At 55.7% G+C, this 17,075-nt stretch overlaps 5 protein-coding genes across 5 annotated transcripts; 4 read left to right on the top strand and 1 right to left on the bottom strand.

Annotated features, from left to right (window-relative positions):
- Nucleotides 1-3,509: 3,509 nt before the first annotated feature.
- On the top strand, nucleotides 3,510-4,575 carry MNN11 (galactosyl transferase GMA12/MNN10 family-domain-containing protein; the record flags this gene model as incomplete). Its single annotated transcript, XM_083196587.1, has 3 exons — nucleotides 3,510-3,804; nucleotides 3,867-4,294; nucleotides 4,357-4,575. The coding sequence occupies 3 exons, from the start codon at nucleotides 3,510-3,512 to the stop codon at nucleotides 4,573-4,575; spliced, it is 942 nt and encodes a 313-aa protein (XP_083047795.1).
- Nucleotides 4,576-5,456: 881 nt separating this feature from the next.
- DPL1 (sphinganine-1-phosphate aldolase DPL1) lies at nucleotides 5,457-7,355 on the top strand (the record flags this gene model as incomplete). The annotated part of the gene is made up of 3 exons (XM_083196586.1): nucleotides 5,457-5,563; nucleotides 5,696-6,301; nucleotides 6,362-7,355. The coding sequence occupies 3 exons, from the start codon at nucleotides 5,457-5,459 to the stop codon at nucleotides 7,353-7,355; spliced, it is 1,707 nt and encodes a 568-aa protein (XP_083047794.1).
- A 1,623-nt stretch (nucleotides 7,356-8,978) lies between these two features.
- ACO1O0_007212 (uncharacterized protein) lies at nucleotides 8,979-10,892 on the top strand (the record flags this gene model as incomplete). The annotated part of the gene is made up of 4 exons (XM_083196585.1): nucleotides 8,979-9,021; nucleotides 9,085-9,638; nucleotides 9,693-9,795; nucleotides 9,856-10,892. 4 exons carry the CDS (start codon nucleotides 8,979-8,981, stop codon nucleotides 10,890-10,892), a joined length of 1,737 nt encoding a protein of 578 aa, XP_083047793.1.
- Nucleotides 10,893-11,616: 724 nt separating this feature from the next.
- Nucleotides 11,617-12,726, bottom strand: ACO1O0_007211 (uncharacterized protein; the record flags this gene model as incomplete). Its single annotated transcript, XM_083196584.1, has 3 exons — nucleotides 11,617-11,848; nucleotides 11,905-11,984; nucleotides 12,037-12,726. 3 exons carry the CDS (start codon nucleotides 12,724-12,726, stop codon nucleotides 11,617-11,619), a joined length of 1,002 nt encoding a protein of 333 aa, XP_083047792.1.
- Nucleotides 12,727-14,734: 2,008 nt separating this feature from the next.
- On the top strand, nucleotides 14,735-16,257 carry PDK2 (mitochondrial branched-chain alpha-ketoacid dehydrogenase kinase-domain-containing protein; the record flags this gene model as incomplete). The annotated part of the gene is made up of 4 exons (XM_083196583.1): nucleotides 14,735-14,849; nucleotides 14,930-15,078; nucleotides 15,142-16,130; nucleotides 16,194-16,257. 4 exons carry the CDS (start codon nucleotides 14,735-14,737, stop codon nucleotides 16,255-16,257), a joined length of 1,317 nt encoding a protein of 438 aa, XP_083047791.1.
- Nucleotides 16,258-17,075: the final 818 nt, after the last annotated feature.

Here is a 17,075-nt window from a genome sequence, read left to right as displayed (position 1 = left end):
TTGGACAGTGTGAGGTGCAGTGTCGTCGCGTGGAGTTTTCGACTCCAAACCAACGGTGGGAACCATTGACCACCTCGGGCAAGGAAAAAGACGCCAGGCACGAGTCCAAAATAATAATTATCACCTCGGGGACCAACCGCCAAGGTTCCCGCCTTCCACGGGTGACGGAAAGCTCGATGCCCAGTTGGAGGGAGCACAGGCCATGGATCTTTTCACGACGCGCCATCAACAAGCCTTGGCCATCCTCCATCACCCCATTTCCCGATTCTCAGACTCTCAGGCTTTCAGGCTCTCAGGCTCTCAGGCACTCAGGTGGCCGGCAGCTGCCAGTGCGATTCCCGTTATCCGTCAAGCGCTGATCACCAACGGTCGGAACCGTTTGTGGCAGGGCAAACGAGGCGCAAGTGCCGTGGCGGCGTGGCCCAAAGTCCGCCTGACGCGTCAGATCAGCGCGCGCGCTACCGTCCTGACTCCTGGGGCTTGACCGAGGCCGCTGGTCCGGGTAAAACAACTGTGGACAAAAAGAGTCGCCCCCGACACGACATGGAAGCTGGTGCATCATGCACTGTGCCCCCAGCAGGGCAGGGGTATGTTCTGATCATTTTCACCAGAATCACATGACGAGCCTGGCGACCCGCAAGACTGGAAACGGTGGATCCAGGCCTGCCAGGGTCAAAAACGAAGTTACGAACATCAAGTTTGTGAGTCCTTGCCATAGAAAAAGCAACTTGAAATGTGCAGTAACAAGAACCTGCTTCACCTCATCAATACTCGTACACATCCTAGCATGCAAGGGTGCCGACATGCAGAAGCACTGGCATCTGGAGCCCAGGTCGTGGCGTTCAAGTGGCATGACAGTGGAGTGATTAGATGCCTTCACATGGATCTCACATCATTCCCCGGACTGAACGCGGTTCCGAGCGTGGTTGGCACGTACCTATGGGTCCAGCACAGACGAGCAAGGTGAATCTCAAAACAAATCGCAAGATCTCGTCGGACAGTCAGCCGCCGCGAAGCTGAGCGATACAAGAGAGCTCTAGGCCTACGTCTTCGATCACAGCAACACTGGGACGAGTTTTCGAAAGTCAGAATGGGTGCCTCTAGCCAATCGGCCTCATATTACCATCATCGGTTATCGGACACCAAATCGAAAGAGTAGAGTTTGCGGTGTTGTCTGTATGTCTTTCCGTTCCCTGAGGCAGAAATGGGAACGCACGGACTCCAACATTCTATGTCCCTGCTTACACTTGTCCAGACTACAGTACCGGATACTAGTACGTACTATTGACATATTTCTAATACTATTAGAGTCTCCCAGTATGCCAGAAGCTACGAAGTAGCGGTTCTACTCTTCACAATGAATCACGGCATGGGGCATCCCTCGGACCATTCTCGTTGCCATCAAGGGCTTATGAAGGACCAGATCGAGCCTTACCGATCAAGCAGCACAGTAAAAGGCTTGGTACACCGGTTGTGAGCACCTGCTAGCCTCCTCAAGATGGTGTATCCCTGATTACCTAGCCTTGTTGACCACCACGAGTGGGATGTCTACGTTCATTCCGGTTTTAGCCAAGGAGTCATCCAGTGTGATTTCTAGTAGAACAGTTGCATGCTCAAGGTGTTCACAAAACGAAAGCCGAGGTAATGGCGATGTAGACGCAACTCGTCCGCAATTGTAATTCAAGTTTCACCTTGTGTCGGGCAAGTAGATGGGGACTCATCTAGGCTCAGATCCATCACGTCAAAGAACATCTACATTAGAGCGGTCTTATTCAAGGTCTCGGGGGTAATGATGACATGTTCCACCATGTTCCAGCTTTAGAGCTTGGGATAAAAACTCCCTCACATGCGCGCGGACTCCTCCAACACCCGGGATATACAAAGTACAACCAGCCCATCTTTCGTAAAAGCTTCCCCCCTCGATATCTACCAGTTTGCTCCATAGAGAGGTCTGGGAGAAAGTCACAGGTAGCGTCCGCTTGCCCAAAACCAATCACCACCAGACCTTATCAACGACAAGATTCATCTCGGTACCTAAACGGACGGATCATAGCACACACGTTTTCGTTGAACAGGGTGTTGATCTCGCCTCACCGATCTCCACGAACCCATTAATGCCGTCTTTCTAATTGCAAAACTTGATTCAGCTATAACACCGAGTTAATTCCCAACTGTTGGTGGACGGGGTGCCGCCTTGACGGGATATGTGACTACCTATTCTATCAACCATGAATAAAGGCCACCTCCCCAAAGTCCAGTTGCAATCTAGGCCACTCTCCACACAACGATGAAGCGCAATTGAGGACCCTGGGCGGTGAAGGCAGGCGGTGATCACATGGGACTAAGAATGGTGAAGTCATGAGTTGGGCATGGCGGCATGACAGCCTGACGAACATCATGGTGCGCAGAACAAATAATGTTTTTGCTTTTGCTCGAGAATCCGGGGCAAGCCATCACGTGAAAATACATGTATGCAAGCGATTGGGTATGGTGGCAGTTGTCCTGAGCGGTCAGGGGCTCTCAAGATAGGTTGAACCATCTGATAGCTGCTACGGCGGCCTAACGTCAATCTAGGCATCCGTACAGAGTACATGGGGCTTCCTTGGCTACGTACTTAAGGTACTCAGTATGATGTCCAGCTGATCCGTAGGGGTAGGCTTGGTTCTAACGGGACCTGCATATAAGATAGTCTTCTCACCTCAGGGGACGCCATCGTTCACCAGGAAACACTATTCGATGTCAAGGTATAAAATTCGCACATAAGCGGATAGAGTACTCAACTAGACCTAACCATAGACGTGCTAATATTAATAGATACAAAGTAGTAGTGGCCCCAAATTTTGTTCGCCCAATTTATTACTCGTTTATTCCAGTCCCTAAATTATTTCTAGATACGAGATGGCGAAGAATAACTTGACACTACCAATTAATGCTAGGTACTTACAAGGAGTGTATAAGTAGTAGTATTATTAATAAATGCCGTGTTTCGCCACGATCCAGAGTTTCGGGCGGTCAAGGGTAGGTAGGTAGGCAAGTGTTTTGGGCTGGGGTCGCCACAGGCTGTGGAAAGCTTAAAGTGCCGATCACCAAGACGAAAACGACCATCAACTGCGCAGCTCTGGACCCGTTACTTCTTAGACATAGTTTTTACTCCCTCATCAACCAGGAAACAATCTTCGCATCTCCATTCTCACCAGACTGGTTGGTTAGAAATAGCATAAGAAGGCCCGGCTACTGTGCTGGCCAATTTTCAGCTATCTATCCGTACACCGTAGAGAGAGATCTATTGCCGCGAGAGCAGCCCAGCCTTATCCGAGTCCGCCCCGTTTCCTCCTCTCCCACATCACGAGTCCCCGAATTCACGAAGCGAGTGCTGCCCAACCGCCTGGATGGAATAATCAGCAATACCATCAATTAACGGCGCGTCGAAATAGTCCCGCCCTGCGAACCAAGACGGCCGCCATCGAGACACTGTCTTCGATTGCCACGCGCTCTGCGCAGCGAGCAACATGCATTTCGCCTACCCCCCTCGCAAGAGCTCCGACCCGCCGCCATTCCGACCGCGATCGTCGAAAGTGCCTCTCCTTCGAAAAGCCCGCCTCAGAACAGTGGTCTTGTTGCTGCTGGCGCTCCTGGGAGGCCTCTATCTTCTATCGGGATCTAGAAGACCAGATCCCTACCACGAGCATGTCCCGTCGGGGAACCCCCCGGTGGTGATTGTTACTGTTGTTGATCCGACCATCTACAGCGAAACCTACCTGAAGACGATACGGGAGAACCGCGAGCAATATGCCGCAAAGCACGGTGCGCAAAGATCAGGAGGGCCCGGGCTGGGTTGCGAGACAAGACGCTGACGTGGAACACAGGGTACGAAACCTTCATAGCTAAGGCCAGCGATTACGATACCGGTCGCTTCCCCAAGTCGTGGTCCAAGATCATGGCCATGCGCCACGCTCTGTCCAAGTACCCGGACTGCAAGTATATCTGGCACCTCGGCCAGGATGCATTCATCATGGAGCCGAGCCGGTCGGTCGAGGAGCAGGTGCTAGCCCCGCGGACCCTCGAGAGCCTGATGATAAGGGACTACCCTATCGTGCCGCCCGACAGCATCATCAAGACGTTTGCGTATCTGCGCGCGGAGGACACCGGGTTGGTTATTGCCCAGGACAAGGACGGGTTGGTGTCGGACAGCGCGCTCATTAGGAACGGCGACTGGGCCAAGTTCCTCACCGAGACGTGGATGGACCCGCTCTATAGGACATACAACTTCCAGAAGGCGGAGAGACATGCTTTGGTAAGCCTCCCTTTCCTTTTCATCTCGTCTATGGATGGCCGTCCTGACATGATTATCTATAGGAGCACATTGTGCAGTGGCACCCCACGATCCTTTCCAAGATTGCTCTGGTGCCACAGCGGACCATTGCATCGTACGCGCACGCTAACCTTGGCGATGTGTACAAGGAGGGCGACTTTGTCGTCATGCTCAAGGGGTGCACCGTCAACGGTAAGACGAGCTGTGAGAACGAGTCCAAGTGGTACTGGAACAAGTTCCAGCAAAACCTGGCGGCATCATAAGAGCAGAGATAAAATATTGAAGGGGATGGCTACTGGCGTTTAGGGGCAAATATGACAACGGACTGGTGTATCTACTTATTTGCTTTGGCCTGTCACTGGTTTGGCTACATGGTTCTATTTGGCGTTGCTTGGATTGGATCTGGCGAGGGTCTGTCTTCTACGACGTACATAGCACTAGCACTTGCGGATGGGTTGATGCATGACCAGGTATCTCAGGATGCGATGGTCAGGCCATTGCGATGCGGGGATGGATTGATGGACTAACTCATGCCCGGCGCGAGGGTGTAGTGCTATGGGAACTTGGACCACGTTTCTGTATAAGTGCAGGATAACGATCATCTATCGCATGCGTACTGGAAGCTGCGTACCTGCGAATACCTTATCTTGTTTACTTCGGATGTACAGGAAGCTCCTAGTACCGATGACCATGGCATGATGGCACCCTGGACTCCTGGAGCTACCATTGTGCAACGGAGTACGGAGTAGTACAGACGGGTTTAGGCGGCTCAGCAAGGATCATGACAAACGAACGCGTGGTATGTACGTACACGAGCTAACTAGGTGCTGCGCTGCATCAAGGTGCATCTGGTATGGAGGATCGGCCCTCGGCATCCGCGGGGGACATAGCAGCATTCGTACTAACTCAGCGCTGGCGCAAGGGAGGCAGGCACAACAATCTTGGAAGGCGCCCCCCGCGCAGTCGGCGACCTGCCATGTGATAGCCAGTTTGCCACATCCGGGGCCTGCAAGTCCCCACCGGAAAATGTCCAAATAGCGTCCTCTCCCCACCATCTGCCGCTCCGGCCGCTCCCCAGATCCGCATTTCGCAGTCCGCACAAGCTACCGCGAGTCTTCAGTGCTTAACAGAGTACCTAGCCACCATGCCGGGCAGCTCACGAATGCCCGTCAGCCTGAGGGGTAGCCTCGAATCGGTCAAGAGGCGGAAGCCCAAGGTGACATTGTCTCTGGACATGATCAACCTGGACCTGTGAGTGCCCGCTTTCCGATGATGCCGCTCCGATGACATGGCGATTGCCATTGGCAATTGTGTGCCGTGGCCTGCTTGCGGCGGATCACCAACAACCCCAGACAGCTCGCACTGACACTCGACCCTCTGCAGCCTGCGCAACCTCGTCTTCATCTACTTCGTCCTGCGATGGACTCGTCGCGCCTACTGGAAACTCAAGGGCCGAGGCATCCTCGGCGCCATCCTCGAGCTGTACCATGACATCCGCCGAATCGCCTACGGCTACTTCCTGCGCGCGCCCTTTGTCCGCGGCCAGGTACAGAAGCAGGTCCGCGAGTCTCTCGCTAAAATGTCCGACAAGCTCACCAAGACGGACATGACCCGCCACCTGACTCTGCCCCCTGAGGGCATGACCGAGGATGCCGTCCGCGCCGAGCTCAAGGCTCTGGCCGACATGGACCACACGCGTTGGGAGGATGGTTACGTCTCTGGCGCCGTCTACCACGGCGAGGATGGCCTGATTCAGCTGCAGACCGAGGCGTTTGGCAAGTTCACTGTTGCCAACCCCATCCACCCAGACGTGTTTCCTGGTGTGCGCAAAATGGAGGCCGAGGTCGTTAGCATGGTGCTCAACCTTTTCCACGCGCCACCGGGCGCTGCGGGTGTGTCGACCTCGGGAGGAACCGAGAGTATCCTCATGGCGTGCCTGTCGGCGAGGCAGAAGGCATACACCGAGCGGGGAGTTACGGAACCCGAGATGTGAGTTGCTCTGGAAAATTGAAGGTGTTGGCATGGTGTCTAATAGCATTCGGTATTTAGGATCCTCCCCGAAACGGCACACACGGCGTTCCACAAGGCGGGAGAGTATTTCGGCATTAAGATCCACCTCGTCTCGTGCCCGGCGCCTAACTACCAAGTCGATGTCGCTGCCGTGTCGCGCCTCGTCAACGGCAACACGGTCCTCCTCGTCGGCTCGGCACCCAACTTCCCCCACGGTATCATGGACGATATTGCCGCTCTCTCTAAACTCGCCCTGCGTAAGAAGGTGTGCCTGCACGTCGACTGCTGCCTGGGATCGTTCCTCGTCCCCTTCCTCGAAAAGGCTGGGTTCGAGACGCAGCCGTTCGACTTCCGCCTCAAGGGTGTCACGAGCATCAGCTGCGACACGCACAAGTACGGCTTCGCACCCAAGGGTAACTCGACGGTGCTCTACCGCACGACCGAGCTGCGCACGTACCAGTACTTTGTGTCCCCCGACTGGTCGGGTGGCGTGTACGCGTCGCCGGGCATTGCCGGCTCGCGCCCGGGTGCCCTGATTGCTGGGTGCTGGGCCAGCCTCATGACGGTTGGCGAGGCGGGCTACATTGATGCCTGCGTTAAGATTGTGGGGACGGCTAAGAAGATGGCTGACGCTATCAGGGACACGCCCACTCTGAGTGGCGAGCTCGAGATTCTGGGTAGGCCGCTAGTGTCGGTCGTGTCCTTTACCGCTCGGAACCTCAACATCTACGATATTGCCGACGGTATGTCGGGCAAGGGGTGGCACCTGAATGCACTGCAGAACCCGCCGGCGATCCACGTGGCCGTGACGATGCCCATTGTCAAGGTGTGGGAGAAGCTCATCTCGGACCTCGAAGCCGTGGTCGAGGCGGAACGCGAGAAGGAGCGTGTACGGCTCGTCGAGGGCAAGGGTGCCAAGGGCAAGGCTATGGGCGACTCGGCGGCGCTCTATGGCGTGGCGGGTTCGCTGCCGAACAAGAGCGTCGTGGTCGATCTCGCGACGGGATTCCTGGATTTGTTGTACAAAGCGTAAGGTATCTCTGCAGAGCTCATCCTTATTCTGTTATTCCTGCCGGTGAGTTATACATATTAGGCGAAAGGGGGTTATACCAGAAAGGCTTGAACGTGTGCGCTCCTTCAGGATGTATTGAAACTTGTACGAATACTCTATCTATGTACTGTACGGCTTGCTGTTTTTCCGGGATAGGAGGCTCATGGAAACAGCTACGAACCCTTGGTAAGGCAGGCAGCTTGAGGTACCGTGAACCCGCATGCTGCATTTAAACCATCGACCTGCACCTATCCATCCACCTACGCACAAAACGTGTGCGTAGGTACACTGCTTATCCGCGGAGTTAGCACACAGGCAGCCGGGAGCACGAGCTACTCAAGATCAGGATGAGTTGTCCTCTCTCTCACTCCACAAGTTTCGCCCATATTCTCTCACGTTACGTCTTGTGGGCTTCCTGCTTGTTATTCCACTTCGAAAAGCCCGAGATCCCCGAAAATCTGCGCCCGATTAGTATGGGCGAACTTGCACCTATCCATTTTTCACGTTGTACAGAGGTAACCTGCTTGGACGCTTTTTTCTGGCTCGGGGAGGGAGCGGCAATTCTTCGTTGCAGCCCAACAATCGAGGTCGGATGACCTCGTCATGGTTCGAGACTGGCCGAGCCCAGCTTGATCGCGGATCTGGCTGACCAGACAGATCTGGCTCGACTATATCTGGGAGTTGTGACTTGTCATATGAGCTGGTTCAGTCCCTGGTGCTCCGATCGATAATATGCAACACTCGTCCTCTGCGAGCCTGGCTAACGCGTCCGACTGTCCGTTAGGCCTCCCTGAGTGCAACTCGGCCCCCATATCATGCCATGCGATGGCCTCGAAAAAAACGGTGGCGGCCTGATTGAGGTGCTGCTGTCGTGCAACACGACTCCTACGACTCGTGCTGCAGCGCGAGAAGAGGCAAAAGAGAAGGCAGCCATGGGCCAACGCTTATGCAACCCACTACGGGCCAGCACGCCGCGCACTCTAGAGGGCAGCCTTGTATCATGTGCCAGCGCGCATGTCATCCCAAGTTATGAGGTCGTTTAAGTCGTCCAAGCTGGCCGAGTTGGGGTACACTGCTGAGTTGTCTTCCTCGGCGACGGCCATCCATGCCCCCTCTGCCACGACTCCAGCGATGCTGTGCATCCGCTGATGAATTCCCAAGAGTCCACTCGGATGGCCCTACCTGCCCGTCGTTCCCCCTCCGGAATCGCTCCTCGAATAAAGAACCGCTGGCTGGGCTCTCCCTCCTGGTGCCTCGTGGCTTTGTCCCCCCCCGTTCCCCGCCTCCCGACAGAGGCATTTGTATGGAAGATCAGATCACGGCTACACCTATTGCGTGATCTCCCGGACTCTCCCGGGGCGGTAAACAAGAGGGCGAGGCGTATATGCGCTGTGTGTTTCACGAAACTGTTGGCGGTTGCCTTGGGCAGAATCATATAGTGTTGAGAAAAGAGATAAATGCCAGGCTGATCTCTATGTTGAAGTGAGTCAGTCGAACACACTCATCCAAGCTGCCAATCGACATCCACTTCTTCGGTTTCCCCTGTAGTTGGAAAGGAGACTTTGAGCCTTTGTCGACCCAGGACTCGGTGAAGCATCCCTCAACATGTCTAAAAAGAACATCATAAGCCGTCCGGCCCAGGGCAAGAGTTGGTTAAACCTATTATGCAACTGACGAACATGATGTAGCAGCTAACAGCCATGCCATCTAGCCATCGAACCTCAGGGCACCACTTCAGAAAAACCTATCCAGCCCTCCACAGAGACAGTCCCGACAAAACCATACCAGGCCACTGTCGAGGACTATGTCAGCTCAGAGAGCGAAAAGATACACCCAGAAAGCCGCCCTGACAAGGCGGACGAGCCAGGTTCCACCTCAGACAACCGGCCATATCCCCAATCCAGTTCGCATCTCTCCGTTGCTGCCAACTCGCGATCCTCCCACACCTGGTCATTCAGCCCCGATTCTGACATTGATACAGTCCTCAAGGATTCCAGGAAACCTTCGCGCCCCAGGCAGCCGATGCCCCATGTACACTTCAGAAACAGGCCATCGCCAAAGATATGTCATTCCTCAAGGTCGAGCGGCGATTCTCCGCAGAAGCAGCATGACGACTGCTCTAGGCCCCGGGCGGAGGGCAACGACAAGGGCAAAAGCCCTGAGATGCCACCATCTGTCGATGCCGTATGGGGGCAGCTCTTTGACCTCCGATGGAGGCCCACTGAAAGGCTACACGAGGTCTATCGTGGACTAGCAAACCACATGGTGAGCGGCATAGTGTTGTGGCTAATAGACAGACGGGCTGACACAGAGATGCAGATCGAGTCGTTTGAACCGAAGAACTCGACAGTACTCACCATCAACAAGCTGTCCAGGTTCTATGATCGCTTTGAGTGCGAGCATGAGATTTTCCCCTTTGCAGGTCGGTAATGCCCTTTGAGTCTCCTCGGAATCTCGACGGCGGCAGCTGACGTCTAGACAGACATCTTTGCTGGAACAAGGGATGCGATTGTGTCCCTTCTGAACCACATGAGGTGCGAGTACCACCTGATCCCCTCGACTCCCGGCCAACCGCCCTCCTGTCCCGCTCTCACTGTCAATGGTTTCGCCGAGTGGATGGACCGCTGTGTCCGGGCTGCTCCGGACCAAGAAGCCGAGCGCCTGGCTCGCGCCGTGGACGAGCTCTGCATGGAAGGTAAGGGGTTTGGAGACGACGGGAGACACCCAGCACGGGTCCCCGATGTGCTCCCCCGCCACCTCTTCCCCCCCAAGGCCGACGAGGCGCTTAGAGGCGACATGATCATGGCGTACGAGGCAGGGAAGCTCAAGAGCTGCAGGGACACTCCCCCCTCACCCGATGGGCGTGAGAGGAGAGGCCTTCTGGTGTCCTCTGGTGAGCACCCTGCGTCTGATACCCCCGGGCCATCGCCCGACCATCCGCGCTGCCAACCCCTGGCGTTGGCCGACAGGAACCCGGCGTCTTTTGATGCCTCTAGGCGGTACGTGCCACAGAACGTGTTGGTCACCACCGTGGAGGAGGACGATCTGCCGTACCGCTACCCGCCGCCTCCATCCCACGGATCTCAACTAGCCGAGCAATACGTCCACCGGCGACGACACCGCTCTCCCAGCCCGCACGACGTAGCACGGCGACGCAGGCGGGACTCCTCCCCGCCACCCCGGCGCCACCACCCATCACCTCCCCCCTCTTCTTCTGCTAGAGGCAGTAGACGCCATCGCAACTCCATCCCGGGCGGGGGGGCCAGGCCGACTTCGGACCTCTTCCGCGGGGTCTCCACCCTGCAGTCGTCGCGGTACCACGGGGAGCAGCAGCAGCATCGCCGGCATGGGCGACATCACAGCCCGGAGGAGCGCCGCTATGCGCGGGGCGGCCGCGAGTCGGACCACGGGTACTACTACCCGGTGTCCCGCAGCAGCGACTCGAGGAGGAGCAGCATGGAGAGTGGGCCGCGGAGCCCGGTCGACAGCAGGGGCTCGGGGTCTGCGTGGCGAAGGTAGGGGACCTACTCGTGAGGAGTGGAGGGCGGTAGTTGGTTTGCCTGAGGCGAGGTTCGGGAATCTGTTTGTTCAGGTGCAGTATCGTCCTTATATAGCCATTGGGCTATGTCTTATTCAGCGGCAAAGTGGCCGACTGCACATTGACAATGGGGAAGTATGCATGTTAATTCACAGCCAAGTGGCCGTGATTGGGAATTTAGTTGAATAGTGTTTTGGGTGATCTTCCGTGGTATGATGGCAAAAGTTCTCTCATCATTGTATTAAAAACATCGAAACAGTGATGGACAATACAGTGAACGTCCGAATGGTGATAGGAAAGGGCAGGGATTGGAAGTAGTGCCACAGGGGAGATGAGAATATACAGCATATCACTGCCTGCTGCGCCAACGCTTCGTGATGTTATATCTTGATATTGTGACTTATGAATATGCCTTGGAGATGGATCCCCAGGATCTGACGCTCGCTAATCATACCAGGGGTATACATACAAAATGACAATTTGCTCCTGCCCAATGCAATAGGTGTCCCAGGCTCAGATTGCTGTGTTGCTATCGAGCTGGTTTCGAAACATCGTGAGTCGTGATAAGACAAAGAAGATAAGGCAGAGAAAAGTTCATAAGTGGTCGCCGTGTCCGGGTATGCGAGCTCATCGCTGGCCAAAAAATCCTCCTGATCAATCTTCGTCAACCATGTGGTATCATAATCACACAATAATCCCCTTTCTTCACCGTGAGGGAGAGGCGGTCACGTCCACCTCAGTGGACTCCGGGTCATAGCAGCTAGCGTAACTGTTGCGGCTTGCACGCTTCTTCTTGAGGGCCTGATAGTCTTCCTTGAAGGTAGCGATACACCGCTGGATGTCCGGGTCAGGGTGCGGGGGCATCTGGACCTCGACCGCTTTGAGGCAGATGCGGAGGTGCTGGAGCTCATCGTCATTTTCACGGAGCTCCTGCTCTCTGTGGGAATGAGCGGTCAGAGGATAGGCCGGCGGCGGAAGTCACTGGGGACTTACAAGTACGCAATTCGACTTTGAAGGAAAATGATGCGCTGGGCCGCGCGCTCAGCGCGTTCTACGAGAAGGTCGTGGATGTGCTAAGAATAAATTTAGTTGATTGTATACTGAATCTGGATAAGTGACGCTCACCTCAGACTCCTCTTGTCGGGCTTGAAAGTTGGCCACAACCACGGAGAGCTCTTCATTGAGCTTAGTTGCTTCGGCAATGATCTTGTTTGCTTGACGCATTGAGATTCTTGTTTTGAGAACCTCCTGCAATGCGTCCGGCTCAGGCTTCGCCTCCCTGCGCATAAAAGGCGACGGCATGTCGGACAAATAGGAACGGAGAAGTGCAGAGGATGGTGAGCTGAGCACGGAGCTTTCTAACCCGTTGCTGTTACGCGCCCCCACGCTTCTGGGCCTTGCCGGAGACATCTGAGCCATGGACTTCTCCATCTCGTCGACTTGGCTCGTGAGGGCGAGCTCGTCAACCTCATCGTCGCTTGTGAGCTGCTGAGCGAGATGGCTGAGCCGGCGGGCGAGGGCGAGCTTGCTGGAAGAGGAGGAGACGCTGTCTCGCTCATCCAGGAGAGTGCTTCGTGAGAGTTCACGCCTCAGAGGGCTCACCACGCTTGAGGGAGCACCAATGGAGGAGGCAGCGCTGGGGCTAGAGAGGAGCGGCGGCGTTGAAGGGACGCCATCGTGGATACTGGGGTTGAACCCGTTGGTGCTGTCGTCTCTGGAGCCGAGGTGGCCCACAACATGTCCTTTGGTCGGGCGGTAGTCGTCGACGAACCCATCAGATGAGTTCCAGTGCCCGTTCGGGTGCTCGGCCGCCATCACGGGCTGCCCGGGGCAAAGTTGGATGGTTGGCCTTTTTTTGTCTCCTGAGTGACCCTCGCAGTCTCACCACACCCCACCACTCACCGACACCTCTTGGCCTCCCCAAAGCCCCAGCCACAAGTGCGCCACAGGACGCACAGAACAGAAGGGACGCTAGGAGGCGCACCAACGCGCGTCAAAGTTGCAGTAAACCGAAAGCCGTGAGTGGAGAGCCCGAGAGATGCCCGGGCCGAGCAGGATGAGCGTCCCCGAGCTGCTCCGATGGATGCGTATGGGCGTCTGCCGATGTGGGCTGATGGTCATGGGGCTTGCAGGAGCTGATTCTCGCTGTGCATTTTTGGCCAACGCCACACGTGATTCCAGTATCCAGAACGTGGGGGAGGCGCTCTGAAGCCGGGCGGGCAGTTTGGCAGTTTGCATCCCCCGTCCCAGCCACAAAGGCCGCCCATTTGCTGAACTAAGTAGACCTGTACTCCGTATACTACCAGTACATACCTAGGCAGTACGGTTGGCACCGTTATATAACTAACCTGGATTGGACACGGGTAAATCCGTTATGGGAACTACGTACTCATCAGGATATCATTGCTGTCATCGCAGGTATTAATAGTTCACGAGCTGAAAGAGACCGGCGAAAGGCTTTGAAACTCCATTGTCCATGCCCCATTGAAAGAGCTGCAAGCCTGCAGGGTCGATATCCACCTTTGGTTCCCCAGCAGGGTCGAGGCCGGCAACCTCCAAGCTAAGCATCGCCAAAGGGCCAACATGGATTTGATTTCAATTAACGGTCAGACCTGGCTCGGGCCGGCACGGGTTGCGAGGGGCCTTTTCAGAACATTGAACTCTGGGCTGTTGGGCATAATCGCGACCAGTTCCGGCCATACCTTAATCCTTCGTCGCGTCCGGAAACCGACGGGGAGACCGACGGAATCCGACCACGACTTGGACTCCCTTAAAAGGGTCTGAAACTTCCCCAAACCTGGTGTCAGCCGGTACAGGGTATTAATGCTAGGAGTACCCCATAGTAGTAGTACTACCAGTAGCGACTCGTTGACTCGGTGAGTTAGTGCATGTTAGTGGATCTCGCTCGGATGAACGGAGGACGGATCATACTAACTCATGATCTCATGGACTGTCAACTGCTGCGATCGATCAACTGTGAGGGAACCGATCAAAGATCTGATCCAGTTGCATGCAATAAGGAGCCGACTGGGAAATGATATATCTGGCGCTGGCTATCCCATGTAACTATCACGGGCTACTGGTACCATACTACTGCAGTACTATCGTACTGCAACTAGTAGTGGTAAGTACTTACATGCAGTGGTGAAGGATCCTTTTCCGTCCTTTGGCGGGGGTTGGGGGCGGAGCCGGGGCGGCACTGCGGCAGGGCCCAAGTTGCTGGTGCAGTGCTGCTAGCAGTACAGCAGTACAGCAGAGCAGCAGAGCAGCAGTGCACAAAGTGCAGCAGCGGATGACGCTAGGCGACAGCCCCGGCAATTCCCCTCCCCCCCCCCCTTTGCCAGCGTCATCCTCGTCCGCCCTCCCACAATCCCACCTCGGGTTCGTAATACCTTCGTCGTCTCCCGCCGTGCCTCGTCTCGAAGCTAAATACTGCTTTCTCGTCCCCATCTCCCTCACCACCTGCCCTCGACTTGTCCCGACCGCATCAAACCGGTCCAATTGCTTTGCGGCGAACCTCTCGACTTGCCATTTTTACCCTCTTTGTGGCACTGCCGCTACCGCCCGTTCCAGGCCCGTACTTGTGACAGCCTCGGCTTCGCTCGTAGTTCCGTGGGGCCGAGTTCGCTTCCATACACCTGCATCATCAGCCCACGCGACACCACACGCAACACACCGAGAGTCATCCTCTGCAAACCATTGCAACCTCCAAAACCCCCGACGCTGTCGCCTGGCAGTCCTCAGACCTTCTCAGCACCCTTCAATGACGAGATCATAGCCTGTCCGGTTACACTCGGGTATTTCTTCAAGAGGACCAGCCATCATGGCGTGGAAGGCGTCGGAGCGCCTGATGGACACCATCAAGCACTATGCCAGATTCCCAGCAACCGGCGTCAGCCTGCGCCAGATGGTGCAGTTTGGAGAGAAGCCTTCTGTTGGTATGTTTGGCCTTGCACACCTGTCCCTGCGTGTCTTCTGTCCTCGACCCGGCGGCCTCTGACTCGACCCCCCGTCACAGGTACGCTCTTCCGGGCTTCTCAGTTCCTCGCCGAAGAACTCCCCATACGTCTGGCGCATCGCGTCCAGGAACTAGAAGACCTTCCCGATGGACTCAACGAAATGCCGTCCGTGAACAAGGTCAAGGACTGGTATGCGCAGTCATTTGAGGTGTGTGACTCTTACCAGCCAATATTGACCCCACCAACACCGCACTGACGCCGACCATCGCAGGAAATCACCCAACTTCCCCGGCCGGAACTGCCATCGGACGTTCGGTCCCGGCTCATGAAACCCGCAAAGCACTACGGTCGTGCAACCTTTAGGCTCTCGGAAGCCACCCCGAACCCGTCCATTGGCGAAGGCGACACGTCTGGCTGGGGCGGCATACACAATGGCAACGGCCACAACAAGACCAAGTCCCTCTCCAGGCGCTACTTTGCCATGGTTGATGATTCGGCCGATTGGCCTCCCGAGCTGCACCTGTACAACCAGCGCTTCGCCCAGACTCTGCACAAGATCAAGAGGAGGCACGATGGGGTCGTTACCACCATGGCGCAAGGGATCCTCGAGTACAAGCGCCGCCGCCAACGCATGCAAATCGATGACTCGATCCAGTCTTTCCTGGATCGCTTCTACATGTCCCGCATCGGCATCCGGATGCTGATAGGACAGCACATCGCCCTCACCGACCAGAGCCACCATCGCGACCCCACCTACGTCGGCATCATCTGCACAAAGACCAATGTCCAGGATCTCGCGCAGGAGGCCATCGAGAACGCGCGCTTCGTCTGCGAGGACCACTACGGCCTGTTCGAGGCGCCTCGCATCCAGCTCGTCTGTAACCCCGACCTAAACTTCATGTACGTCCCCGGACACCTCTCGCACATGCTCTTCGAGACCCTCAAGAACTCCCTGCGCGCCGTGGTCGAGGCCCACGGGATGGACAAGCAAGAGTTTCCCGTCACAAAAGTAATAGTGGCCGAAGGCAAGGAGGATATCACCATCAAGATCTCGGATGAGGGAGGTGGTATACCCCGCAGTGCCATTCCGCTTGTTTGGACATACATGTATACGACTGTCGACAGAACGCCCAACCTGGACCCGGACTTTGATAAGAGCGACTTTAAGGCACCCATGGCTGGGTTCGGTTATGGTCTACCGATATCCCGGCTGTACGCGAGGTACTTTGGCGGAGATCTCAAACTCATAAGTATGGAAGGGTAAGTTATTCGTGCTGTGCCGCAGTCCAGCGCGACTTATGCTAATCTATTTCTCTGCAATAGGTACGGCACCGACGTCTACCTGCATCTGAACCGCCTTTCCTCGTCATCAGAACCTCTGCAATAGCAACTACACACCACCGGGGCATCATCATTCCCCCTTATCCTACGCAAGCGCCTTAAGGACCGGGAGGTCACGACGCGGAGACAGGTGGGGGACGCCCAGGTGGTGGTGAATGCGCCTCCCTCGCTTCAGGAGGAGAGAGAACTTTGAGCTGAGAGCGGTGTGAAGAGACAGGGAGAGAGAAGGGGAGTCATGTGCTTGTCTCCTTGAAGGGCGCACCTCCTGGGCTGTTTCTTTCAACACTCGCGCACTCGCACACGAAAGCACACTTACACGCACACGTCGTCACGTATATATATATATTATCATGGGGCATAAGAGGGAAGTATGCGGCTCTATTTTCCCTCATTTATCACCCCGGCTTCACGAACGACGACACGGCCGGGGAACCAAAAATATCCGTTGTAATACTATGGATGGGCGGCTCTAGTTTTTTATAGCATGGGCGCTCTACGTTCGGGGCCCAACAAGGGAGGGCAAGGAATATCGGGGTAGTAGTATAGCAACCAGCCTTGCCTATCAGCTCTAGGAGTAGGACAGATGAAAAACTGGGTTTTGGCTACTGAAGTGGATGCGGCCGTCATGTTTCGTGATTTATTCAGCCAGATCTTCACGTCCTCAACTTGCTACGCTAGGTCCCATCCACCGCCCCTCCAGATGGGTCTCTTCGTATTTCCCCAGACCAACGTCGCATTCCGCGTATTTCGCACATTTCGGGCTATGCCGTCCGTTTAATAGTCGTCGTCGTTGTCCGAGTCGCAAAACCCTAAGCGACGCTGGTAGTCGACCTCACTCTTGGGTTTCTTTGCGAGAACCACAGG

The sequence above is a fragment of the Amphichorda felina genome (assembly GCF_050947745.1).
Source record: "Amphichorda felina strain 45539 chromosome Unknown scaffold_7, whole genome shotgun sequence".
Taxonomy (NCBI): Eukaryota; Fungi; Ascomycota; class Sordariomycetes; order Hypocreales; family Bionectriaceae; genus Amphichorda; species Amphichorda felina.
Note: the sequence above shows the minus strand (reverse complement) of the source record. Positions and strands in the feature narration are given on the sequence as shown.